Source organism: Centruroides sculpturatus, unplaced genomic scaffold (genome assembly GCF_000671375.1).
Source record: "Centruroides sculpturatus isolate CEXI.00-Female unplaced genomic scaffold, Cexi_2.0 scaffold1437, whole genome shotgun sequence".
NCBI lineage: Eukaryota > Metazoa > Arthropoda > Arachnida > Scorpiones > Buthidae > Centruroides > Centruroides sculpturatus.
In genome coordinates this window covers 30,401-57,899 of record NW_019385598.1, presented here as the reverse complement: position 1 = coordinate 57,899, position 27,499 = coordinate 30,401, and the positions used below count along the sequence as shown (strand labels likewise).

The 27,499-nt window shown below is 31.4% G+C and overlaps 1 protein-coding gene across 4 annotated transcripts; it reads right to left on the bottom strand.

The window, feature by feature from the left end:
• Positions 1-1,144: 1,144 nt before the first annotated feature.
• LOC111640455 (protein SERAC1-like) lies at positions 1,145-27,272 on the bottom strand. 4 transcript variants are annotated; one of them, XR_002759276.1, is made up of 14 exons: positions 26,815-27,271; positions 25,406-25,533; positions 24,527-24,685; positions 22,821-22,942; positions 19,382-19,507; positions 19,016-19,301; positions 18,302-18,455; positions 10,540-10,762; positions 7,744-7,844; positions 5,970-6,067; positions 5,688-5,876; positions 2,200-2,343; positions 1,422-2,118; positions 1,145-1,338 (listed from the first exon to the last, which is right to left on the bottom strand). XR_002759276.1 is itself a non-coding variant. In XM_023386463.1 (14 exons), the coding sequence occupies exons 1-13, from the start codon at positions 26,886-26,888 to the stop codon at positions 1,913-1,915; spliced, it is 2,010 nt and encodes a 669-aa protein (XP_023242231.1). In that variant the 5' UTR covers positions 26,889-27,272; the 3' UTR covers positions 1,145-1,822; positions 1,907-1,912. The 4 variants fall into 4 exon arrangements, 2 of the variants coding, with proteins under 2 accessions (XP_023242231.1, XP_023242230.1); XR_002759277.1 differs by having other exon boundaries at positions 1,145-1,613; positions 1,675-2,118; XM_023386463.1 differs by having other exon boundaries at positions 1,145-1,822; positions 1,907-2,118; positions 26,815-27,272.
• Positions 27,273-27,499: the final 227 nt, after the last annotated feature.

The following is a 27,499-nucleotide window of genomic DNA, read 5'->3' as shown; positions in this document are numbered from 1 at the left end:
GCTCAGTTTCGCTATTTTGTAAGCGGACGATATTTTTTTTTTGAAAAAAAAATGTTTATTTCGATTGTTATCTTACATTTTATTTCTTGTTAAGATAGTATTTAAATTAAAAAAATGTTTTCATAAATAAAATAAAACGTAAAAACATTATTTTATGGTTTGAATTTGTTGGTAATACTGAACACCAGGGGAGTTGGGTTCCATATTAAAAGCACCAATGGGGTCCATATTTCACGCATCTCCATCTTGGGTTAACTTAATTCCTGTCGGCACCAAACTTTAAAAACGTGAAAATCACACAGATTAATATGTACCCCTAAGTCTCTGGAACGGAATACATGCACCAGTGAACCTACAACTACACGATTTATATTTTAAAAATAATTAAATTCACTTAGCATTCAAAACTTGCGAATTTTGAAAAAAAAAAATTTGCTGATTAAATACGGACAACCGTTTAACTGAAGTAAAACGGGTTTTCCCCTTGCTATGGATGTCTGCCTAGTTCAGTTCAGCCACATTCCGCTACAGTTCGCCTTTATTATCAGTTCGAAATGGGGTGGTCCCATAATACCCGCAGTGTTCCATAATACCACCTTCTTCTCTATCTTATTGGTATTTTAAAAGTTATTTCGCGAGAATTGGATGTAGATGTGTTGGTTTTAGTACATGACAATGATAGTTAACAACTTTCAACAGTGTTCTGCCCAACGTCTCTGCACCTTAGGTAAACCATTTGTAATTAATTATTTATCATTGCTATGCATATAAGCCACGTATTGATTATTGACCAATTGTGACGCGCCATAACGAGCAAAAATTTAAAAATCTAATAAATAGGTTTAAAATTAATAAATACAAATGTATTATAATCGTTTATGAGTTAATTATACTTTCTATTTGCAAAATTTCCTCAACCTTAAGTGAATTTTTAAGAAATTTGCGATTTTCCGTGTTAAAAAAACAACCGGGAAGCCGGGATCACATTTGAGAAACCCTAGTCAGAACCCATTTCTCACCACTCCATTCGTAGCAAACCCTTAATGGGCTGGCTACGAAAGGTTAGTGCCCACAGGGATTTATGATTTATTTTAGATTATATATGTTGATTTTGGAGATCATTTACAAATAAAAATTCAGTTTATAAATGAAAAAAATTTATTTACTAGTCAAAAGTTTTCGTTGGCAACAACAATCCTAAAATCATACCCTGCATCCGATTTATAGGAAATTTAATACGCAAATTTTGGGTACCCCGACCGTTCGGTAATATCTTTGGTTTTCATAATACTTTTCTCGAAATTATCTCAGATTAGACCCGTTTTCTTGGGGTCCACACTATATAAATAATAAAGAAAAAGTATAAAAAACAGATTTCACTAAACTTTTGGATTTTAACATCCACATGGGAAATTATTTACCAGTTCTAACAATAGAATTTCCCTTAAAGATGGAATGTTCTTGTGTGTGTTTTTAAGTATTCATGCTTACGTATGGACTTCGATGAAGCGGGACGACGATCCAAATACAGAGGAACCGGAGTTCGGATCGCGTAATCAAAAATGCATAATTGTAAATATACATTCCGAAGAAAATGTCTCTCTCTAACTTGCCTAAAACCATAAAAATCAAAATAACTTTTTTAACTTTAATTTGAAAATATAATATAATTACCTGAAGAAATTTCTTTATAAAAACAAAATAAACTACGACTTTGAGCGTTCGAGAGAATCGAAAAAGTAATTGGGCCCGGTCGTATCCGCAATTCCGCACATACTTTCCACCGTAAATTCGATGGACGTTTTACAATGGACTAAGGCATCTGCATAAAGAATATATTATGATAAACCAAAGACATTATTACATATACGTATTTAAAAATATTGTCTTTAATTAAATTGTATACAAAAATCTATTGCACTAATCCCATGACCACGGTGGTTTCTAAATCTTCGGCACTGACGTTGTGGTCCTGAAGCAAATTTTCCATCAGAGTGTGCGGCACGTGCTGATGGATGAAATCCACCAGCAGCTGATACATGACGGAGGACTTCGTTTCCGGCTTACAGGTGTTCAGATGATTCTCCGGAAGTGCGTAAAATTCGCCGATCGACGGATCTACGGGAAAGAAAAAGAATGAAACCGGCGGAAACGACAAAAAGTTAATTAAATTTATTAATATTTGGAGGTGCGAGATACCTGAGGAATCCAGAGACACCATCAACGTGCTTAATTTCAAGCCCAGGTTGGTTTTTTGGGTTTCTCCGAAACTAAGACAAGAGATGTCGTGCTTCTTGGCCAACTGTTTAAACTTCTCGTGCATGTCCAAAAGATACGAGGAATCTGTCGTAAAATTCAATATTTTCGTATAAAGTATATTTATAAAAGAACAGTTTGGATTCGGGAACAGAAGAGGCACTAGAGATGTGATAGGGGTGCCGAGAATCATAGAAGAATGATACATTGGCTCGACTCGGAGTGCAGAAGTGGGAAAGAAATCAAGAAGATAATTGAAATGGCAAAAGTGGCATTTAGCAAAATGAACACAATTTTATGTGGACCTCTGAAATTAGAATTGAGAAAAAGACTGGACAAATGAGACATCTGGAATGTTTTCCTCTATGGTGCCGAAACTTAGACCTCGAGACGATACGACATTCGGAGAATGGCGGCCACGGAGAAGAATAGAGAAAGTCAAATGGAGAGATAAGGTGAGAAATGAGGAAGTCCCGAGAAGAGTGGGTGAAAAAAGGAGCATATTAGAGACAATAATGAGGCAAAAAGCTAATCGGATGGGACACGATTCAAAAAGCCTTACGGAATGACATTATGGAAGGAACGCTTGTAGGCAGAAAGAAACGAAGGAGAAGGAGAATTAAAATGATGAATGACTTAAAAGAGGGTAGTTATAAAGAGCTAAAGACACGAGTGTAGAAAAAGAGGTGGTACTCACCAGACCTGCTATTACTAGCAGAAAACTAAAAGATATTTACAAAAACGAAAATTGTACATCGTAATATTATTTAAAGTCTATATTACTGTCCTTAGATTTGGATAATTTGTTTATTATATTTTTATTTAATCTTAATTAAAAATTTTAAAGGCAGTACATTAGTCGGGAACTAAAAGAGAAGCAAACGGATTTAAGAATAAAAACAAATTGCAGTCAAAATTTTATTTAGCACCAATTCCATAATCATACTGACAGTGCCACTAAATCAAATTCTGCATTTCATATGTACTGTACAAGTATCTTAAAAAAATATGAAATACATATATTAGGAAGGTCCACCTACCTGATAAATAAACCTATTCAGGTTTATTTATCAGGTTGGCACTCTTATTGAGGGTACACTATACAGTATTGAGATTTCACTGGGTAGAAATGGGATAATATTCAAGGTTAGCCTTGATATTGTGTGATATTCCTATAAAAATTAAATATATCTTTTACTAGTGTACTTTCAATATTATCAATAATTCATATTAATAAACAGGAATTATGGATTGTAAATACCTTGCGAGTACTTAGTTATAGAGCTACAGAAAAAATGCAGGCAAGAATGACTGTGTGTGTGAATAGAAAAAAAAATATATATAGTTTAACTAAGCCATTATAAATTTATTTACATTTCTTTAAAAGACAAAGAATTAATAATACACATTAAAAAAATTATTAAACTTCTACTTTTTGGCACTAGTAAAAACAAAATAAAAATCTATAATTATGATAAATTCATATATTAAATATTTTTATATTATTAATTAAACTATAACCTATTTGCTGTAACTTTGTGTGCAAAGCAAAGAATAAAAACTACAAAATGTATCCTGTGGCATTACTAGTCTCATTATAGAAGTAATGGCAGCATCTTAATAAAATGTAAACCTCGATTAATTATTATAAATTTAATCCTGGAGAAAATCATAAAGAAAGAACACTGTTTTTGTGAACTATTTATTGTGGAAGTTATAACATAATATATATGCACAAAGTTATAACAAACAGCTACGGTCATACTATTTTTACATCAGTTAACTGAGTGACCTGGCAGAACACACTTTTGGCAAATGATTCTCTTGTTTAAAAATAATAATGATAATTTTGATTTTTGACATCCAAAAGCAAAATTGTCCTACAAATCTCATTAAACCACATAGTTACATATAATTCAATTAAGCTGAAATCTGACCATGTCAAAACTTAATGTTTGCTTTGTGTAGTAATGGAAATGTCTATAAAATGACAATAATTTGTATAAAAAAATGTCTTAGATAAACAAATTTACTAAAGAAGCTGCCACAGATGCATTGAATCTTGTTTCTACATTCTTTAACTCAGTTGTAATTGATCTATTCTAAAACTTAATTGCCCAATGTTGTATTATGTCTGCATTCAAAGTTTTTGTAGATGGTTTGTATACATTGTATGTCTCAAACACCTATAAAATTAATGCTATTATGTTATACAAACTATCAGAAATATATGAACAAACTTTACCCCAATATTGAAAATTGTTTGGTAGAAAATAATTTAGAAGGTTGGATTATTAACTTAATCGAGTTTTTGTTCCTTAATAATTATGTTTTGTAAATGGTAATAATTTTTTTTAAGACAAAAAGATATACAGTATGGGTACAGTAATAGGCCCTAGGTTAGCAGAAATAGCTAAGATTAAAATATATCAGAGAATAAAAAAAATTAAAAGGATTAATAACAGGTTTAAAACAAAAAATAATAAAGGGGATAGGTCTTACACATCATTCCCATATTTTAAAAAAGTTTTTGATATTTTAAAGAATAATCTACTGAGTAACATAATTCTGGCCCCTAGCCTTAATAACAACATATATAGTAATAGTAATGAAGGAAAAAGGAATAATATGCACAGATGGTATGTTATTTAATACAAATTGGGATGACATAGTACTTTAAATTGGGCTAATTGCAATAATAAAAAGTAAGAGATGTTTTTGTAAACATCAGTTGCATCTGTTATCAGTTTACAGTGAAGTATGAATAAAAATAAATAAGATCTAACTGGAGAATAAGAAACAAAAGAAATAGTGCACCTTGAAACTCCAGCATTATATTTAATAATTGGCATACTTTAACTTGTTTTTTGAACAAGTTCAGTGCTTATCATTTGCATTTGTTTGGTATCAGTCAAAAAATGTTATTTATAAAAAATTTTACTATTTATCTTATATATAGGTATGTAGAGTTTTCATTTATATACTGTAATTGTTTACTAAGTTTATTGTATCATTATAGCAAGTACCAAAGAGGAGCTAAAGCCCAAAATGTATTTACATTAAGAGAGGTAATAAAATATTTTGGATGATATTCTAGTCTGTTTAGTCCTTGTCAGTTAGAAGAAATGTGGCTGTTCAAGTCTGGTTTTGAAATATATATTTTTTAGTTCTCTAAATTTACAATGTATTCACCAAACTTTTAAACTTTATATTTGCTGTATTTTTTATTTTGTTATGTTGAGTAAAATTAATTATTACGAAAAGACGATCTTCTGCCTTATTTGCAAACCATACCAATGTTATGTGCTGTTTTCATTTTTATATTATTTGTTATTTTCAATGTTTCTCATAAATCTTTTATTAAAATTTAATCAAATAAATAAATGATTTATTGTTATTTTTTAACTTTTTCAATAAAAATACAAACAGACCTTTTTTCAATTCTTTCACTTCTTTAGTCGGAAGTAATATTAGTTTCCAGCCGGAATCCACAGTGGCCAAAGAACTTCCTCGGTGAGGTACGCTACAAAACACTACGCCAACTGAATTCTCTAACACGTTTCTAATGCTGGGATCTCTGTTTTTGGCTGCTTCGAGAAGCATTTGTTTTACTAACAATCCTGAAATTTGTTGTTAAAACAATATTAAGTTTGAATTTTCTCAAATTTTATCGTCTTTTGTAAGATAAGATTGATTTTAAATAAGCAATTTACCTCCCATGGAATGAGTGACCCATATTATGGGTTTGTTACCGACACCCGCGGCTACTAACTTCTTCAAAATCTCATTACTTCTACTTAATAGAGAGCGACTGTAAAATTTTAAATTGTTATATATACATATATATAATAAATAATAAAATTATTAATTTTATATATTTAAAAATGTAATTTAATATTTAATAAGTAATGCTTTCAAAATAGTCATAAAATAAATCTTATCTTCCTCCAATTGTCTTTTTCAATATATAATATATATATTACATATATATAAAGCCCAGCAGTTTTCTGTGTCATGCCCAAATGCAATACTCAATCATCCACATAAAGTACTTGGTTACAAGCATTGGATAGTTAAGTAACCTTATTAATAATAGTGAATAACAATTATTGTAATACCACATCTATAATATAATATTTTCTGTTATTAATTTTCATTTCTTTAATGTTTGAAAAATGTGAAATAATGTTGTTTATAAAAAAAAATAAAGTGAAACCTTAAAAACTATAAATAAATAATATCTTTGTCATTATTACTAAGGTTTTATCAGTTAGTATATGGAATGGAACAGAAGAATATAACTTAAATTTAACTTTGCAAACCTTTGAAGTTAAATTTGAATTATATTTTTTTCTGCCCTATGCCTCTTGTCAAACTTAAGCTTTTACTCTAGCAAGCATGGTATGTATATATGTATATATATACACACACACACACACTTACATATATAGTGTCAAAACAAATTGAACTTTTGACACAGATTTTAGTATACAACACACAGGAATCCTTAAATCAAACAACCACCTTCAAAGTTAGCTTCTTCTACACCCCCACACACTGCTTTCAGCATCTCTTTCATTTTCAAAGCAGTTCCAGAAGTCATTTTGGTGATTTTTCTAATGGTTTTCATCACTGCAGCTTATCTTCCAATTTCTCTTCATTTTAAAGAACAGATAGTAATATACAGAAGCAAAATCAAGAAATAATAATACTGGAAAAACACTGTTATGTCCTCCTTAGTCAGATATTTGCTGACTAGAAATGACTGACGGAAGCAATTAGAACCCTTAATGACGTTACAAAAATGGCTTCCGGTACTGTTTCAAGAAAATGATACGAACGCTAGCAGAAATGAGTAGCTGCATAAAGTTAATCCCTTTTAATAAACTTCCGTAAATACTTGTTATGCTAACATATTAATTATAAGTTTTGTTTAGTTTTTACTTCACTGAATATATAAACAACCAAACCAAGAACATATTACAAATATCAACAAAATTTTTTAAAACTCTTTCCACTCCAGAGACCCCAAGGACGTTTTTGGCAAGCCAATTACGGGTTTAGCCAAACCAGCAAAGGAGTGGCCGGCCGACAAGGGACATGGCCTGACACGCTCGGACAGGCCACTCCCAAAAAATTCCCAGGGTTATTCAAACCCACCCGAATTTAATTCAGGATTCCCCAGAGTGGTAGGTTGCTCCCTTAACTGTTGTGGGCTTAATATCACTGACTGTGAGACATTGGTCTAAGTGCCAACTTTTAATCTAAATAATATTATGTCATTAAGTATTAGTAGGCAAAAAAACGACTCAAGATAATCTTATTTTTTAACAGTTTGATTAATATGTTAGAGCATTGTTGTTTATATAAATTTAATACATATTTTCTTGATCAAACACAATAGCATGTTTGATCATGAAAATAGTGCTCAAACAAAATAGTAATTGTATAATCATTTTATTATTAATGTAAATAATTTAAACATACTTTTCGGTTTCAAAGCGACACTCGTCCTTCCAGACGGTAAAATGAGAGTAGTAATCTACTGCCAGAATTCGAAGATGCGGACATTCACGAGACAACCAATCCTATTTGAAATTTATACATTTCAGAATAATCATTTACTTCAAAAAGTAATAAAAGAACTAAAAATAACAAAAAGTTTTAAATAAGTTAATTAATTTACAAATGAAATTGTTTGGTTAATTAATAAAAGAAATTAATAAACATTTTTATCAAAATCATGCTTAAATTATGAGAATTTATTAAAAAGAGATAACTCAAACTGACTCACATCTCAGTTTTCATAAATTTTTTATGCAGCTGTAACTCGTACTTCAGATTTAACTCGTTCCGGACTCCAGATTTGAACTTTGAACAAGTTGTTCAAAGTCTGAATCTGGGGTTAAAATTAAAAAAATATATTTACTTTATACATAGAAATTTAATTTCTGTATGTAGCCAACAACTGTACATTCAAACATATTTAAATACAAAATGGCTTGCTGTGCATTGAAATTATATTAACAAAACATTTTTCTTACTTTTTGTTTTATTCTGTAGTTAAGCATAGCCTAAAATAATTTTTATGAACAGAGATTAATTTCTGACTCAGTAAATATTAACTGAGACATATAGAATAATGTTAAAATATAATTATCCATATTTTATATACAGCCATATTTATATCATTGTGTAAACTATATAGTTCTTAGTTCTTTCGTATATCTAACATTTTAGCTTTATCTGTTCATTTAACTTAAGCAACTTCTTTTTCTTATTTTAATTACACAACACAAAATGTATGGAATAGCATGATTTGTTGAATAGTCAAACTATACTATTCCACTTTTTTTTTTAATATTTATCTTGTATACTAGTACTTTATTATACTGGATTTATGGATGCACAAATTTAGTCTTAGTCACAGATCAGAAATAATATTTTTTATTTAGTTCACCTGGTATTGATAAAGTACTAGTATACAAGATAAATATTAAATTAAGATAAAGGACACAAAGGCATACGAGGGCTGTTCGAAAAGTTTGCGGCCTTGCCTATATGCGGCGCTGCGATCAATTTAATTTTTGGCGGAAATAATTCAGACATCCTTGCTAAAGATACGACACCAATTTCCGCTTCATTTATCGTAAAGTTTTGCCACGACAGCTTAGCAGATAGTCAATGTGCACATGCTTTGTCAAAAATGGAGAAGACAGAGACTCGTGCGGTCATAAAATACCTGACGAAAAAAGGGTTGACCGCATCTCAAATCAAAGCTGACATAGATGAAGTTTTGGGAGAGTCTGCTCCTTCGTAAACCACTGTGAAAAAATGGACAGCCCTTTTTAAATCTGGCAGAGAGTGTGTGAAACATGACTCTCGCAGCGGACGGCTGTCGACTGCTGTCGCTGAAAAAAATATCGACAAAGTTTACGATTTGGTGTTAGCAGATCGCCGTTTGAAAACACATGAGATAGCTGAGACAACAGGCATCTCTGTCGACCGAGTGTACCACATCTAACCGAAAATGTGGGTATGACGAAGGTCTCAGCAAGTTGGATGCTGCATCTGCTGACCGCTGAGCAAAGACGTGTTCGCACTTTGATGTCAAAGAGGTGTTTGGACTTCTACAAGAAAAACCCACGGGATTTCTTGCGTTGGTTTGCGACTACTGACGAAACGTGGATCCATTACTACACTCCTTAAACAAAAGAACAGTCGAAGCAATGGAAACACCCCAGTTCGCCACCACCAAAGAAGGCAAAAACAGTTCCACCAGCGGGGAAAGTGATAGCCTTAGTTTTTTGGGGATGCTAAAGGAATCATCTTTATTGACTACCTAAAAAGAGGAAAGACCATCAATGCTGTCTATTACTGTATACTTTTGGAAAAACTGAAGAAAGAAATCGAAGAGGCCACACTTGAAGAAGAAGGTTCTGTTTCACCATGATAATGCCAGAATCACTGAACAAAAAATAAACGAACTTAGCTTCCAATTAGTTCCACATTCACTGTACTCACCTGATTTGGCCCCCAGTGACTTCCACCTTTTTCCAAATTTAAAATAATTCTTGGTTGGAAAGAGATTCCACTCAAATGACAAAGTCATCTCTGAAGTAAATGAGTATTTTGCACACCTTGACAAATCGACCTATTGTAATGGCATAAAAAAGCTAGAACATCGCTGGAATAAGTGCATTGCTAACAAAGGAGACTACGTTGAAAAATAAAAAAAGTTTTAACATTATTTTGTTTGTTGTTCTATTTGAGGCCACAAACTTTCCGAACAGCCCTCGTAAAAATTATACTATTCCACGTTTCTTACTGTAGAAATATGTTTAAAAATATTTTCTTTCTACAATACCTTACTATGTGGAAAATACTTAGTGGCAATAACTAGAAAAAGTCACCGGGCCAGTTGGCAATGAATCTGCCATGATGTTGCAAGCAACGTGGAGGAGTCGGTAAACAAAAGACCAACTCCGACAATTTGAAATGTGTGACTCCAACAATCTTTTCCCTTTTAAAATGTCAGATTAAGCTTCATTTTCTTTGACTATGGTTTGAAATGGTTAAGTAACATATTTATATTTGTATATAGTTATACACAAGCAATAATTGCATTAAAAATCCAATTGAGCTTTACAAAATTGCTGATTAATTTAATGCTTAACTAAGTATCTGTTACAGCTTATTATTTTATTAGCCTATAATACGATTTGTCTCATTCTGGCTTTGTATGATGTACTGTATGTGTATATAGGTAAATGTATGACAAACCTTTGGCCAACAAAATGTGTAATCTTCAAGTATGGTACCAAAAGTAGATGGAGGAAACGACGGCTCTTTTTGTTTGTCGGGAGTAACCCAGACTTTGTCATTTTCCAGAGTTATCTGTTGGTCTTTAACTTCTAATTTCATTTCATCCTTCTGCCTCCAAGTTCGAAACGCTCCTCCGAGAAGACCATGAATAAAAATGACATCCGCATTTAGATGTTTGTCCCTGAAAATGTAAACAAAGAAACTAGTAACACAATACCAATAAACTATTAGCATTTATAAAAAACTCTGTGATAAAAATAATAAAGCCAGAAACTAATTTATTTATTATAGATATAAATTTATTATGACAATGAAAAATTTTCCATAAATTTACAGAATTTTCACAATTAATTTTTTGAACTATAAATATTTTAACAAATAAATTAATAACTCAAACTCATACTTGACATATTATTATTTAGCTTTTCAACTATTTTCTCACACTTTAATAGGCTTGTGATGCTCTCAGTACCTAACAATATACATTAATGTTTCCAAACAATACGGTATGAGATTAATTTTTATCATTTGTATCTTTAAACATAATAAACCTTACTTTATAATTATTTAAGACTGGATGTAATAATTATAAAGTAAGGTTTATTATGTTTAAAGATGATGTGATATAGTTTATAATATAGTTTTTTACCCATTTATTAAAAATTTTTTAAAGGTTTTTATAATGGTATTTATACAAGAACATTGCGTGTGTACCGGAGTTTTAGAAATTGTTTCTCTCTCTTAAAGACATGTAAGTAAATGCATATGATGTATAATCTATTTAAGAATATACTACAATAAACTCTTAAGTAATAACTTGGAGTTGCTGTGAGAAAATCAACCGACATGGATTAAAGTGACTTTACATACAACTGTATTATACAGCATCCTCACTAAGTAGATAAATATTTCATTATAAATAAATTATGAAATAATGACATTAATGCCATTTCTAATAGAAGACAACACTTTGGAAAGCAGATGTAATTACATAAACTTATATTTTCGAGAACCGATCATTTAATTTGCAGAATAGTATTAGAGTATTCCTTATTGTCATCTATGTCCAAGAATTTGTCGTACTTAAAATATTCTTCTTTAACACATACACGCTTCTGCCATTGTCATACTATGCATGACATACTTTCCACAATCCATTTTTTGAGTGATATTGAAGAGCTGTCATTGTGGCTTTGAATGTCTCCCATCAGATGCAAAGTACTTACCTTTGAAAGCCTTCTTCGGTTGTGGAAACAAATAAATCACATGGGGCTAAGTCCGATGAGAAGGGTGGACATGAGTTTCAGTTGTTGTTTGTTGACCTTTAACAGACTGTAATCATGAAGACTTCACACAAAATGTGACGTGAAATGTTTAATCCAGGCTAAGTGTTGATTATAACGGAGAAGAACCATTATCCCAACCAACTCTCGAACACAAGATAGAAACTCAACAATCATAAGTAAAGTATAATACATGCTTGATCATGATGATAAACCATTTTTTCTTTTTTCATACAGTTTTTCCTAATGCTTGAAATAGTGACGCAAATAAATTTAATGTTTCTAAGTCTTTAGTTTCCCCTATTAGTGCAGCCTTCAGACAATATAATTTTTGTTCTGATGATAGTTGGTTGTTTGTCTAAATGATATTGTTAAATTGCATTTTAAAGTTACCCCATTCTTCATATCTTCAAGAGAATTGCTGTTAATTTAACACTAGGAAAATTATTTAGTTGCAAGGCCTTGAGCAACTATGCCCACAGAAGTATCTATATCTAATTTTTTCATACAAAACTGAATCTTAAACTTACAGTTTATAATATAATCTTGTACTTGTATTCTTCACTATTATCTCACTGTCATAATCACTTGGACTAGTAATGATACCTTCAATTTCCTCATTTAAGGGTTTTGATGACTCTTTCTTTCGACTCAACCGATCCAGTATTTCTAAAAGGGTTTCTATCTCTATTGTCACTTTATACTACAGTCCGGCATTTGTTGTGAAAGGCGAGTTTCACATCTTTTCTGCGTATCTTTAGAACAATCTTTATGTTACATTCTATTCTTTTGTTTTGTTTGATTCTCTGTTTTACCTGAAGTTGGTTTTTAGAAAAGGCTGAAAACATTTGTAATTAAACTGTTTTGGCTGCAAACAAAAGTGTGTGTGAATTTTTGAATATCAATAGCTGCAGTTTATACTCACTACATTATGACTATGCCGAAACGTATCAGATTGTTCTAAAGATATGCAAGAATGATGCAAAACTCATCACTTTCTATTTGTGATTATTTAGCAAAGATTTTTAGTAATATATTACTCCAATGTTTCCTGTATTTCCCTATCTGATGGACGAATGTTTGGATAATTAGTTTAATATGGATGAGTTAATTAGGGTGTTAGTCACATTAAGATCTAAAAAGCCCTGGTGAGAACAGGATTACAAATTAATTTATTTTTTAAATCTAACTCAATATATGCTAGAAAATCTGTTATTTTCAATAACAGATAGAAATTTTACCAAATGATTTTATATCTCCTATTGAAAATAACAGATTTTCTAGCATATATTGAGTTAGATTTAAAAAATAAATTAATTTGTAATCCTGTTCTCACCAGGGATTTTAGATCTCAATGTGACTGACTCACTTTTTACCAATAGTAAACTTTGAGGTTAGAGTTGCTGGAGATAAAAGAATTTTACCAACTCCACAACATTATAAGTAGTAAGCCCATAATCACAAAACAATAGAATTGTTTTGTGATTATAAAACAATAGAATAAAATCATAATCACAAAACAATTCTATTGTTTTGTGATTATGGCAAACAGGTATTACTTTCTGAACAATTCTCAGTTTTTAAATTATTGTCTTCAAGTATACTATCTTAAGTAATAATTTTTCTTGATTTATCTATTATTGTTAAATTAATCACTAAGGACATCAAACTTTTTGATGATTATAATTACTTCCTTTTAAAATATTTGCAGTGTTATCATATTTTAAGTATGGGTTATGAGTCAGTAGGTACTGTGTAAAACAAAATTCTATGTAAATTTGTGCTCCATTCCAATAGTCTCGGATGATTGTCTACGAACTTATACAACCATTTTCATTTAACAGAAAAATATCAACATACTAGCAGGTGGGCCCGGCGTTGCTCGGGCAAAAGTAACGATAACTAAGATAAAGATTATTATGTTACAGTCAACCTTACCAGTTTTCACAGAATGCAAGAATTGGGTCCCCTTAGAGAATTTTTAGATGGGTCTAAAAATATGTTCGATTTCTCGCAAAAACGAAAAAACTGCATCTGCGTATCGCACGTCGCTTTCTCTTAACAATTCCATTGTTACGTAAGATTTCCATTGTTGACACTTCCATTGTTACTTAAAACTTTTATTGTTACTTAAAACTTCCATTGTTACTTAACACTTCCATTGTTACTTAGCACTTCCATTGTTACCTAACACCGCCATTGTTACTTAACACTTCCATTGTTGATGGAAGTGTTAAGCCTTAATCCTGTCTTTCTCCCCCCCGGGAGGAATTTCGAAAAATCCCTTCTTAGTGTGCGTTTTCGTGACGTACCCTATCTGTGTACCAAATTTCAGCTTCCAACTCCTAACCGTTTGGGCTCTGCACTTATTATTATTATCATTATTATTATTATCAACCCGTCTCGATTATATTATAGATGTTAAAAAAGTTTTGCTTATCATTTATCATGAAAGGCTTTTACAGTGGATTGTAAATTATAATATTTTATCACAATATCAAGGGAGAGGAATGGAATATAATATATTTATTTTAAGTGAAATAATACAGCTGATTCTGTGTAAAAATCATTATTATTAAAATTACATTTTTAAACTATATACATTTTTTGTGGATTTACACAGTCTTTTACACAGTTGTTTGTCATTGATTATCTTTGGTACAAGCTTTCATTATTGAGTATATTTAGTAAATTATTTCTACTTGATGTATGATCTAACACCTACCTCTAGGCCAGTGGTTCTCAACCGGGGGTACNATATACATTTTTTGTGGATTTACACAGTCTTTTACACAGTTGTTTGTCATTGATTATCTTTGGTACAAGCTTTCATTATTGAGTATATTTAGTAAATTATTTCTACTTGATGTATGATCTAACACCTACCTCTAGGCCAGTGGTTCTCAACCGGGGGTACATGTACCCCTAGGGGTACGAACGTAAATCGAAGGGGTACATCTAATTTTCATTATAAAATGGTGTATGTTAATCAATTTGCTGTAAATTATTAACACAAGAAACAAGAAACGACAAAACCTTGCTTTAAAATATCCCAGTGTGAACACTGGTTTACCTTTTAAAACAGTCTAAACAACTTGTTTATCCACTCAATTTGCCTGTCTATTTGTGCCGAGTGAACCTGTAGTCTTGTAACATTACAGTTTAACCGAGCATTAATTTTAGAATAGAAAAAAAAAATTATTCTATTCTATAATTATTGCTCGATAACATTGGGGCTTTTCGTGTTTTTACTGGACTACTAGTATTAGAAATAATGAGGCCTGGACTGTACCCCACCATGCAATGCGTGTCACTGCACGCGAGTATTACTCGATATTTACCGAATTTAGACGTTACGCTTGTTACAAAAATTGAAAGATTCGCGTATTGTTCCACACGTTATAAATTTGCAGCCATTCCTTTCGAGGTCAGTACACAATTATAATCTCTATTTAACAATGTGGGAACCAAATTTTGAAAAAATTGCTGAAGATTTATCGCAACAAGTATCCCATTAAATTTTGTTAGAAATTATTGTAGAATAATTTAAATTTTCTTTATCGTTAATTATAATTATTTATTTTTAGGAAATGTAATTTATGCATGTATTGAAATGACTTCTATGATTTTATATAATATACTTATCAAATAATAATAAATAAATGTATGTACCTGATTAAATTTATTATTATTTACGTAAAATAAGTACAGTCGACCCCCCTATAACATAATTGATTATTCCGTTTTATATGAATTCCATGTTGTACGAGTCACTTAGATTTTACAAATACTGTGTGCCGGGCTGTGAGCCGTTCACAGCCCGGCACACAGTATTTGTAAAATCTAAGTGACTCGTACAACATGGAATTCATATAAAACGAAATAATCAACAGTGTTATAGGGGGGGGTCGACTGTAATTCACTTTTAGTTATAGTTAGTTAGTTAGAGTTTTTTTATGGCGCTCAGTTATAAGGGCTGTATACATTTAACGCAGTAATTAAAAAATTTACATACAAAAATATAAGGGGTACTTGAGAAACAACTAATGGGCAAATGGGGTACATCAACAAAAAAGGTTGAGAACCACTGCTCTAGGCCAAATTACTTAAATTTAATTCATTCGATTATTGAACCTTCCATTTTCTGGAATAGAATATAGAATTAAGAAAAATAATTTATCATTAGATGGTATAGTTTCAAGAAAAAACCACACGGGAGTCATTCAGCTCTCATTTACAGTAGAGCATCTTTTATCCTAAAGTCGGTTATCCGAAACATCAGTTATCCAAAAGAATTCCAGTCGGCAAATTTAAATTTTTGCTAGTGCTGTGGCACTGCAATCTTTAGCTATATCTTGGGTTATTCCAATATTTCTTTTTTGTTGATGTGTGTGTTTTAGCTGGCAGCACTGGCACTTTTGTGTGGTGTTTTTCTGAGGACTGTGTGTAGTGCTGAATCGAATGTTTTTGATACTAGATTAACTTCTAAAGTATGATATTTTTTGTTTTTATATTTTTCAATATATTTATTTTGTTTGTAAAAAATAAAGAAATAATTTTTAATGATACAATAGCCACGATTATTATTTTAAAAAGTTTACGTTAGGCTTAACATCGACAAAAATTCAACGCAAAGCGATACGCAACGGTGAAAAATTTAAACACGGGATGGGTTAACATATTTTTTCGTACATAATTGGTTATCCGAACAACCCCAATCGATTCAGATAAATGACGCTCTACTGTATTCAATATTGTTGTCAATGATTTGCCAGAAACTTTTGTAAAAAATGCAAATAGAGGCTTTTTGTTATCATTTTCAATTGAAATTAACTGCTTGCTTTATGCCAATGACATTCTGTTCCCGGCAGACGGTAAGACTGAATTACAGAGGAAAACTAACATTATAAAGTAGATAATTATTTTTCTTTCATTAGACTTCAAATTAACAATCTGAACATATAAAACAAAAGATCCCAAAGGCAAAAAAAAAAAAAGGCTACATCGATTTTTCTCTCTCTACGGCAAAATGGAATTAAATTCTGTGAAAACGTATGCTAGATTATCCAGATCTGAGTGGAGTAGTATTTCTTTATCCAGTATGGAGCCTGTCTAATTTTGATAAAATAATTGAAAATCTCTACACTTGTGGTATTATAGATCCATCCTTAAATTTGACACACTGACTTCTAAATCATGTATTAAGATGGAGTAAGAACAACCTTCAAGTTACAGTCAATCAAACAAACTTTAGTTTTACCAAAACACGATCTTTTTGTGCAAAATGAAAAAAATAAAAATATTAATATCTATGGTAAAAGAAATGTAGCCTGTAAAAATTAAACACATATTGATGATGTGGGATTTTCATTTATTTTTTCTTCACAAAATTTGTAGGCACTAAAAAACCTAGGAGATATTCTACAGGTTATTAGAGATATGTGAATATAAAGAAAAACAATTTTATCCAAAAGAAGCATTGTATTTGACACAGGATTTTTTTGGAGTCCACAATAATACATAATGACTAATGTAAATTTTAAAATTAAATCTATAGTTGTTCAATTACAACTGAATAATCATAGATTGTTATGAAATATGTTACAATGCTGCAGTGCATAGTTTTTAAGATGAAACAGGGAGACTTAGGGTCAGTTTACACACAATAGTGACGTGCCAGCACAGTGACCGTTTGGTGACAGCGATGTCGAGCATGGCACAGTGATGAGTACTATTAATTACTTCCGAAAAATCCTGAAGAAAAGAGAAAAGCAATCGACATTGGATAGATTCTTTAACCACCACAAATGGAAAAAACATGACTAATAGAAATGAAAGACTACATACACATGTATTTTTACTATTACATATAAATAAACGTAGTAAAAAAGTATATATTTTTTATTTTTTGGAGTCTCCGGTACAAATTAATCAAATTCCACACAAAAATCTATGGTAAATTGATAATTGTTTAACGAACAATTCTGATAATGAACAAAGTCTTGGAACGGATTATGTTCATTAACCAATCACACACTGTATTTACACACAACAGTGATGTGATCATGCTGTCAGTGAGTGGTCATGGACTTTTCTGAGGTTGGCTATGATAGCTATCTCTTTGGATGAATTCACTGCACTGTGCCAGCACATCACTGTTTTGTGTAAATTGGCCCTTAGTTACTCATTAGTTTAAGTCCTGCATAATACTGTCAGCTTTTAAAAGCTTAGCTTAGCAATAAATTTATTATTATTATTTCTACTAAAATAAACATTGTTAAATTTTATGTTTAAATTATCCTAGTTTAGCTTTACTGCAGACAATATTTTTGTTATTGAGATAAGTTATAAGTTTAATTTATAACCTGAAAGAATTCAAGTAAAATTTTCTTCAAAATACAATAAAAAATGTTAAACACTATCTTTATATTACACACCTCCCTCGTAGTTGTGGATATAAAAGATAAATTCCATCTTCATAAACTTCGTCAGAAAATTTATCACTATCTAAATTGACTAAAGCTCTACTGGCGGGCAACGAAAGCTCCAAGTGTGGTGATCTCGATAATGAAGTCAATGTTCGAATCCAACCTATAATAAAGAGAAAAACTGTTACATATTTTATAAAAATCAATGAAGTACAATATATTTACTAACGATAAATATAAACAAAACAATATATCTACATAAATTTTGATTACAATAAAACCCATCAATCCGGATTCCTTTCATTTGGATTTCTGGAATATCCAAATGGTTTGAACAGTCGTTTCTTCTTAATCTTTCACAAATTTTTTAAAAAAATTACTACTTTTTGTGATGTTTGTGAATCTATTGAAACATTATTTACAACTTTAACATGCAATCTTCTTTCCAAGGATAAAAGTACATACTGAGTAACTTTTATGTTCCTATTTATGTAATGTTAATGTTCCTATTGTTTTAAAGTCAATAAAGCATCTAATATATTTTCAATACAGAATTTTAGACTTATTTCAACACTCCATTACTACTGTTTATCTGGATTTTTGTTAATCCAGATCTGATCTGGTCTCATTTGATTCATATAAGCGGGGTTTGACTAACTAAATTTATTAATATATAATCTCAGTTAAAGAAAAATATAAAGTAATTTCTGGAAAGAGACTTACCAGTCATAAATAAATGCTTATGAAGGCTTTTATCTTCAACAAGATTGCCTAATATTTGAATGATTAAACTCGTTACTTCATGATTTTTATGATGATTGTTAATGCGATGCAGCAGTAATAATATTCCTTTCTCGACTATTAATTTTCGATGATATAAAATGGTGCTGTGACTCAAGAGTGCCCGAAGACACGTTTTTACGATTGTTTCGTGAGAAACCGAACGCGGACGAAATTCCATCTGAGCAGAAACTCCATTCAGTTCGTTGTCGATATTCCATTCGAGTTTCTAAATACAATTTAAATAAAAAATTAATTAATTAAAAATTTAACAATTTATAGAGAGTTTTTGAAACTTATAAAACTTACATTATCAGACTCGACTTTCTGATAACCAATTTTGATAGCCTGTTGAGTGAAATATTGAATGCATTTGCTGATATCTTTGTCTGGCAAACTTGCTAATAAATTTTTAAGCTCTGTTTCAATTTCATTCTAAATTAAAACAAAACTATTTTAGTAAAAATAGTTTTCTTGATAAATTTAAAACAAATATACATGAATTGTGTTAAATTGTGCATAACATACTTAAATTACTTTGAAAGTTCATGACAATAACAAACATTGATTCTATATAAAATATTTCAGTTTGTTTTCATTTCCTGAGATTGAAGGACTCAAGTTTTATTAATTTAAAAATTTTTAAATGTATTTTAACAATAAAGAAAACAATCACTTTTCAGCAAAAAATTCATTTGTCATAAACTAAAGTACTACTGCTCATACCTTTAACAATGCAGTATAATTTTAATTTTCAAAACAAACATTTTCAGTTGTTGTAAACAAACTTCCTCATGATAGAAAAACAGATAGCAATTTAAAAATAAAGGACACCTTTTGTTCATATTTTTTAAATTGTAATATGTTTTTCTATTATGAGGAAGATCATTTAAGATAACCAAAAACCTTTGGTAAATTAAAATTATACTACATTTTTAAAGGTACAAGTGGTAATACTGTATTGAATAACTAACTATATTATTCATTAACTATATATATTTTTCTTAATAATTGCTGAATAATTGCTATTTTTTATGCGCGTGCACATGTCTGCACTCATCACACATCCATAAAAGATTCAGCAGTTATTGTGTACACACACATATACATACACACACACAAAAAGATTCAACATTCATCAAAATATAGTCTTCCAAAATAAATTCTACCATTTTAAATTATTGTAATTATTATCCAAGAACATTGTAATGTACATTAAAACACTGGAAAACTGTGCAAATTTCACATTTGCCCATTATAATTTGTGTGTGCAAGTTCTGTCATATGACACACATCCAACTGATATTCAAATTCCTCCTTTGCTTGTTATAGTATATCTGTCATCACTCCTGTCAATAGTGGAAATCTGGAAATCCACCAGAGGTCAGCAGATGGATATAAATACAACTGATTTGTACCTAAGTGATATTGTGAAGAATCTTAATACTGTGTTCTTGGCATCAGATCCTCTAAGAGGAGGTCGGCGTCAATTGTATTGTATGTATTTTTTAATGTCATTTGTCAGTTTTTAATTAAGTTGTTACCATCTGTCTCTAGTTGGACTATTAAAAAGGATGATTCTGTATAGACCCAAATTATTTGTATGGTCATAATATTGATTTAATCAACAAATTAATCCTTGGAACTTTGTTAATAATTTAAAAATAATATTTTATCAAAATATGCAATTTACGTGTAAACTAAATCTACTTATGCTACAATAAAACTTAAATTTTACAGAAAAACTGTTAACAAATTTTAAGTTATGAGTTCCGAAAGTCGAGATCAACTTTTACAACAAAACTATAAGAAATTTAAACCTTTGGCCAAACGGCTGAAGCAGTAAGACTTATAAACTATTTGCCTTTGCATGACAATTTGTCTCAGTGATGCTTTGTTGCTCACCCAGGCACATCAAGTAACAAAATGTTTTGTCCCACAATCTGAGCATATCGAGACAAAATGTCACCCTTCATTTCCAAGACAGATCTTGAAGAGGTAACAGCAATCTGTGCTCTAGAGATATGCCATAAAAGACTATTAAAAAAAATAGGACCTATTGGGTACATCCAACATTAGTAGACCACTCATTAAAAGGAAAATTTTGGACTTTATACGAAGAGCTACAAACATATCCTATAAAATTATTACTTACTTTCAAATGAATGTCAATAGTTTTGACAAATTACTACATCTAGTGGGACTTCTACAAAAAAAACAAAATGACTTTTTGTGTTTTGTAGAATGTTTTATAGAAGACAAAAATGTCATTATTGATAAAAACTTCATTGTTTGTGACATCTTTTATTGCATCTTTCAAAGCATGTGCAACTAGCACTTTGAACGTTAGCTGCATTGCAACAAAAAATTGCAATGTTTGTACTGTCATATAAATACACTGGGCACGAGGATATTTCATTGCCAGACCATTGCCAGAACTTTTTGTTTTCACCATCATATGTCGCCATAGTATGCACACTACCATATATTGCAACAGAATTTTGCCAAACAACAGAATGTCTCCGAGACAAATTATTGCAGTATGTGGAGACCCCAAATGCATTGCCTGTTGCTCTGAGAGACTGAGGTTCGAGAAGTCTAATTGTCTTAAATTTTCACAAATGGTTTGATCAGGTTATGTTGAGCCCATCTCTCAATCTCACTACTCATATTGTGGCCTGAATAAAACTGTGATAGACAAAATAAAAAAACAACTCAATATTCATAGATGTGAAAGAACTGCAAAATAATTTTTTTTTAAGTTTTTTCAGTTGTAAACTGTCACTTAAATGCTATTTAGAATTCTAGTTTAAAATGAAATTCCAAACAAATAAACTTGACACAAACACTAATGTATAATAAATTTATAAGTAAAATAAGTAACTCTTAATTATTTTACTACTTGAAACAAGACCAAAAGAAACTACTGATTAAAACAACTGAAAATGTTTCTTTATACACAAACATTTTCAGCTGTCTTAAAGAAATCATAAACTATGATGCATTTTTGTATGCCATGTCATACCAGCCTGTTACCATGTCGTTAAACTGATTGAAATTCATCACCAATTGACCGAAGTGTATGGCGAGTCATCTATAGATGTCAAAAACTTTCTCAAGTGGTGTAGGGAATTTTAGGCCGACTTTTACAACTGATCATATTGAAATTCATGGCGAAGAAAGAAGTGGGAGACTGTCAATTTCCAATGAGACAGTCGCAAAAGTTGAGCAAACTATGCATGAAGATTGGCAAATCACTCTGGATTATCTATGAATTTTGGTTCTTGGGGTTTCCCAAAGCACCATTCATAGAATTTTAATGGAAAAGTTGAAATATCAAAAGGTGTGCGCAAGGTGGGTCCCATGACATGACAACGAGCTGGTATGACATTGGCAAACAAAAATTGCCACATCACATGCATCAACCGAAATGGCGATTATGTAGAAGAATAGATAAATGTTCAAGCTTTAAAATGATATGAACATTATTGAAAATAAATGTTTCTTTGTATTTTTTTAAAAAAATAGGAGACCTTACTTTTGAGATTACCCTCATATAATGTAAAACTTACTGTACTTTTCAAAGTACAAATATTTTTCAAAAAAAAAAAATCCATGAGTGAACATATAGAAATTAAGATGCTTCTTAGATTCGAGTAATATAGTATAAAAATATCATTAGACGATTATGAGCTAATAAAATTCAAGATTTACTTTATATATACTAAACACATAATCAGAATCTCACCTCCGAATATTCCGTATGTATCGACGGCAATAAAAAGAATCGAAGATCGGTCCCGTGAGTTCTGGCTAAACCGATTGCCGTACGCATGTCACAGGCTTGGGCAATTTCTCTAAATTCAGAATCTAAATAATACAATCAATAAATATTTTTTATTTGAATAAAATGAGTTATTTTAAGGAAAAAATCTGTAATGATATTAATTGATTGAAGCATTCAATATTTCTATTGACCCTATCTGTTCTTTATTCTTAAATAATAGATATTTAAAAACTTTTTATTTTTTTTACAATAATAATTTTATATATAAAATGTTACCTCTAAGATTTAAGGATTAATTGTCAAGTAAGGTCTCTCATTTGCAATCATTTTCAATGGTCCATAAAACAAAGACAAGTGTAAATAACAAAATGAATTTATTACCAAAAGTTACATACAAACATGGTTGCTTTTTGACATAATCACAATGAAGTTTGAGCCATTTGTCATATCTATGGATGAGCGTTGCAATCCCCTCTTCATAGAATGTTGCTGCCAGTGACTTGAGATGGGCCTTAATGTTATTTCGAAGATCGTCATTAATCTCAAACCTCTGCCATCTTAGCCACGTTTTCAGTTCAGGAAAGAGGTGAAAGTCGCTCGGCACTAAATCGGGGCTATAGGCTGAGTGTTTAAAAAGTTCCAAAGTGAGTGAAAGTTTTGAAAGGTGAATGGAAGTCTTCACCACCTTTAATGTGTGAAGACTTCCACCTCTTCTCTGAACTGAAAACATAGCTAGGAGGGCAGAGGTTCAAGACTCATGACGATCTACAAACAATGTTAGGGCCCATCTCAAGTCACTGGCAGCAATGTTCTATGAAGACAGGATTGCAAAGCTTGTCCACAGATATGACAAATACCTCAATCTTCACGGTGATTATGGTGAAAAGCAATCATGTTTGTACCAAACTTTTGGTAATAAATTCATTTTGTTATTTACACTTGTCTTTGTTTTATGGACCATCGGAGGTTTAAAAAACTACCCTTGTATTTAACCAAAGAATCGTTTTACTTTCAAATATTTCAACAAAACTGCCATGAAAACAGAACAACAATTTTACAGTGGTACTTACAAGACTGGAATGATGTCAAATTATAAAAAAATGCCAATTGTCAATGTTTTTGAATTTTTGTAAAATTCAACGAGTTACATGCAATCTGAATGGTGGATGCATTGCCTTACATTCTGTATCAGTGCCTGCAGCTATATGGTTCCAATTTGCTTTTGCACTCTCTTTAATTGATCTAAAGATAATAGAGTGGACAAGTATACTGCGTTAAGATAGTTTGAAAAAGCTGCAAGACTTGATACATGCATTATTGGACAAAATTAACAATATACAATAATATTCACATTCATGTAAATTTATTTTCCAGACATGTACTGCTTTTTCATTAGTGCAGCGCACGTACAAATTCTAGTTATTATCGGGCAATTCTAAATTATCCGATGCTTTTCAGAGGCAGACATTACAGATTATCATGTGTCAGATTATATTACGATAGAAGTTTGTTAAACTATTAGAAAATAAAATTGTATTATCAATATTTCAAAATCATCTACATAATGATATTATGGTGTAAGAAAATATTAATATTAAATAATTTCTAAGTTTTAACCTAGTTGACATATTAATATGCACAGACGTCGTCTACTCCATTTTACATACCGTTTAAATGAGGCAATTCGGACAGTGCTTTGACGGCCACGTGCCGCACCTGTCGATCTTTGGACTGGGCGAGTCTCAACAGATGCCATTGAATTTTGTGTTCTTTCTTATTCCATGGCCACCAGCTATATTTATTTACTTCTTCATTATCTAAATCATCTAAAAAAAGAAACCAAAAATTTATACTCAAACTATATTATTACTTTATTTATAAACACAATTTTAGTTTTTGTAATAATAATATCATATAACACCATAAGAATTTCTTAGATTTTTGTCATAGTTCTATTTTCGAAATATCTTGCGCGATTAGTCGAACACACGTAATCTTGGTCAAACCAAAACTAAAATAAGTAGAAGTTCAAATTACACAAATATAGACAAAGACGACCAAAGGATCAAAGTGGCTAAAGCATTGGCCTATCATTCCGAAGAATCCAGGACCGAGGCCAAACAGTAAAGTAAAATTTGGACAGTGCAACCATCAAGTAATTTACGAACCTTCTGTTTATAATAATAGTAATATATCATTTTAAATACAATTATAATAAATGAAGGTTTCAATTTTGAAAGAAGTTCTTGAAAATACAATTACATAAATCTCAAAAATGTGTTATTAATATATATTTATATTTAGTTGCAAATGAATTAAAGTTAATTTTACTAATAAAGGGTGGAAAAAAGGCACTAACTGAACTTGAAGTTTATCGCTAGTCTAGTTATTTTCTTTCTCGTCATCTGAAATTGATATTCCGTCCGAGTACATCTGTTATACTCTGGCAAGCGATCGAAGAATTTTAATAATCGCCATTTTGCTTACGTAAGGTTAATTTACTTTTCATTTTACAAAATTAAAATGTAACTATCCAAATTACTCACCTTTGTAACTCTTGGATAAATATATGTAATCTGATTCTTTGTCTTCTTTCGGAGCTTTGTAAGATATAGAATTTATTGCATTCCACATGCCTTCACTGGTATAAACTTCACGTGCTAAGTAACCTCCGCTACACAAATAAGTATATAATTAAGTACTATATAGAACTTGTATATTAATAAAATGTGTTTCTTACAAACATTTCTAACAAGATAATACTATCTCATCACCAATGAAAGTAAATCAATCATTTAATTTATATATTGGAGAGCCAGATTACAAATTTAATTGTAGTAAATACAACTTTACTGTATTAAAATTTAACATACACAGTAAAACAACTAAAGGGTTTTATTATACAGTTTACTAATGGTTGAATTACACAGTTTTTAATCACACACGACTGTTGAATTTTCATTTCAAACAATAACTTGTAACTCCTCCTAATAATGTTAAGTGCACGGGTACAAATGCGGCTCAAAACGAGACGGCAAGAATCTCATCGGAGTCACAGATCGTGCCGGCAATAGTAAAAAATGCAAAAGGAACCGTCAAGTCTACACGCAACACTTCGCAAGTAATGGCCCACCAACCAAACCACCGACTTGGGTTTTACAAACTTTTGGCCGTCTCTACTAACGTGGAAAACGGTCAATTTTTAGCATCATTTTAAGAAATAGTACCAGATTTTTTAAATTTCAAATTTCACTCCACTTTTGCGAGGCCTTAGTAATCCAGATTGGCCAATTTCGGAGATAAGCAATACCTTCCAAAGGGTCACGTGCAAACCACCAATTCTTTTTGACCTTTTTACTCCCACAGCGTGGTCGACAGTTCCGACTAGTCCCGACCGTCTCGTACGGAACCGCAGTCATACCACATGTAGCACATTAACGAAAAACTAGTCGTAACTTTAATCCGACGTGCGATACCATTGTCGTCATTGTCGTCACTTCAATGTAGCCCACCTAACCATTTGCGTAGCACTCGACATTATATAGTTTTAGGTCGACGTGGAAGCTCACGTCCCACCTAGGCATCAAGGTGCGAGCAACACCGAGCACCGAAGCAGGAGAGTACCGCGTCAGTCAATTCTTGCCTCGACGTGTCGTTGCTACCACGTCGTCGCCCGCTTTGACAACACGGGGCTCAGAGAATATGCAGTATACAGACGCGTTAAAAACAGATTTCTGCAAGCGAATATCTCGCCAAGGGTTGCACATACGTTCTTTGACTTTTTTCTCGTATAGGAGAGATCGACTATTCCGGGGATGAGAAACCCCTCATCGGGGGCTCGAATCTTGCCCGGCAGTTAACAGAAAAGTACCGTAATTTTAAAAGACGTTATCCAATTGTTTTGGTTTTCGAAATTTAATTTCACGAAAGAAAAGATATAAAAGATAGCGCTCACCCAATACAGAAGGCCAACAGTCCCCCAAAAACGCCTTTTCTTTGGACGAAATTCCATTTGTTGGTAAACTTCATTTCAAAACCATTTCATATTTGCCGATAATTCGTAAACAAACGTCAAATGAAGACGAAAATGCATAATAATCTAAGACGATTTAATATCGTGCGCAGTTCCGACAAACACGGCGTTTCCATAAAGGATTTCTGTCCTAATTTGTCGACGTCGCCCAATTAATTCTCTTTAAACACTACAAAAACACACGCAGTACACTACAGGTGAAACAACGTTGCCAGACGGGTAAACTTAACTTTCCCGACCAATATTAATTAATATTCGCTGGAAAAAACTGACGAAAAATTACCGGTGGTAAGAAATGAAATAATATATTAATTATTAAAATTGTTTTACAGTTTTCGCGCTTAAGTGAAATATTTCGTCTACTCGAATAATCCGTTCTATCAGAGTCGGTAGATTAACTGGTCTTTCGACTTCCTATCTTCGCTCGTTGCTAGAATCAACTGGAGACAAATGTTACCACCAGGGGCACTGCAATCACTACAAGACCGCTAGATCGAATCCCTGTGAGGTCGAATGTTTTCTTTTTATTGAAAGATATATAACCTTCGAGTTCGATTTCATAATTTTTATATGCATTTTATTATAAGAATGAAAAAGCTTTTATTTA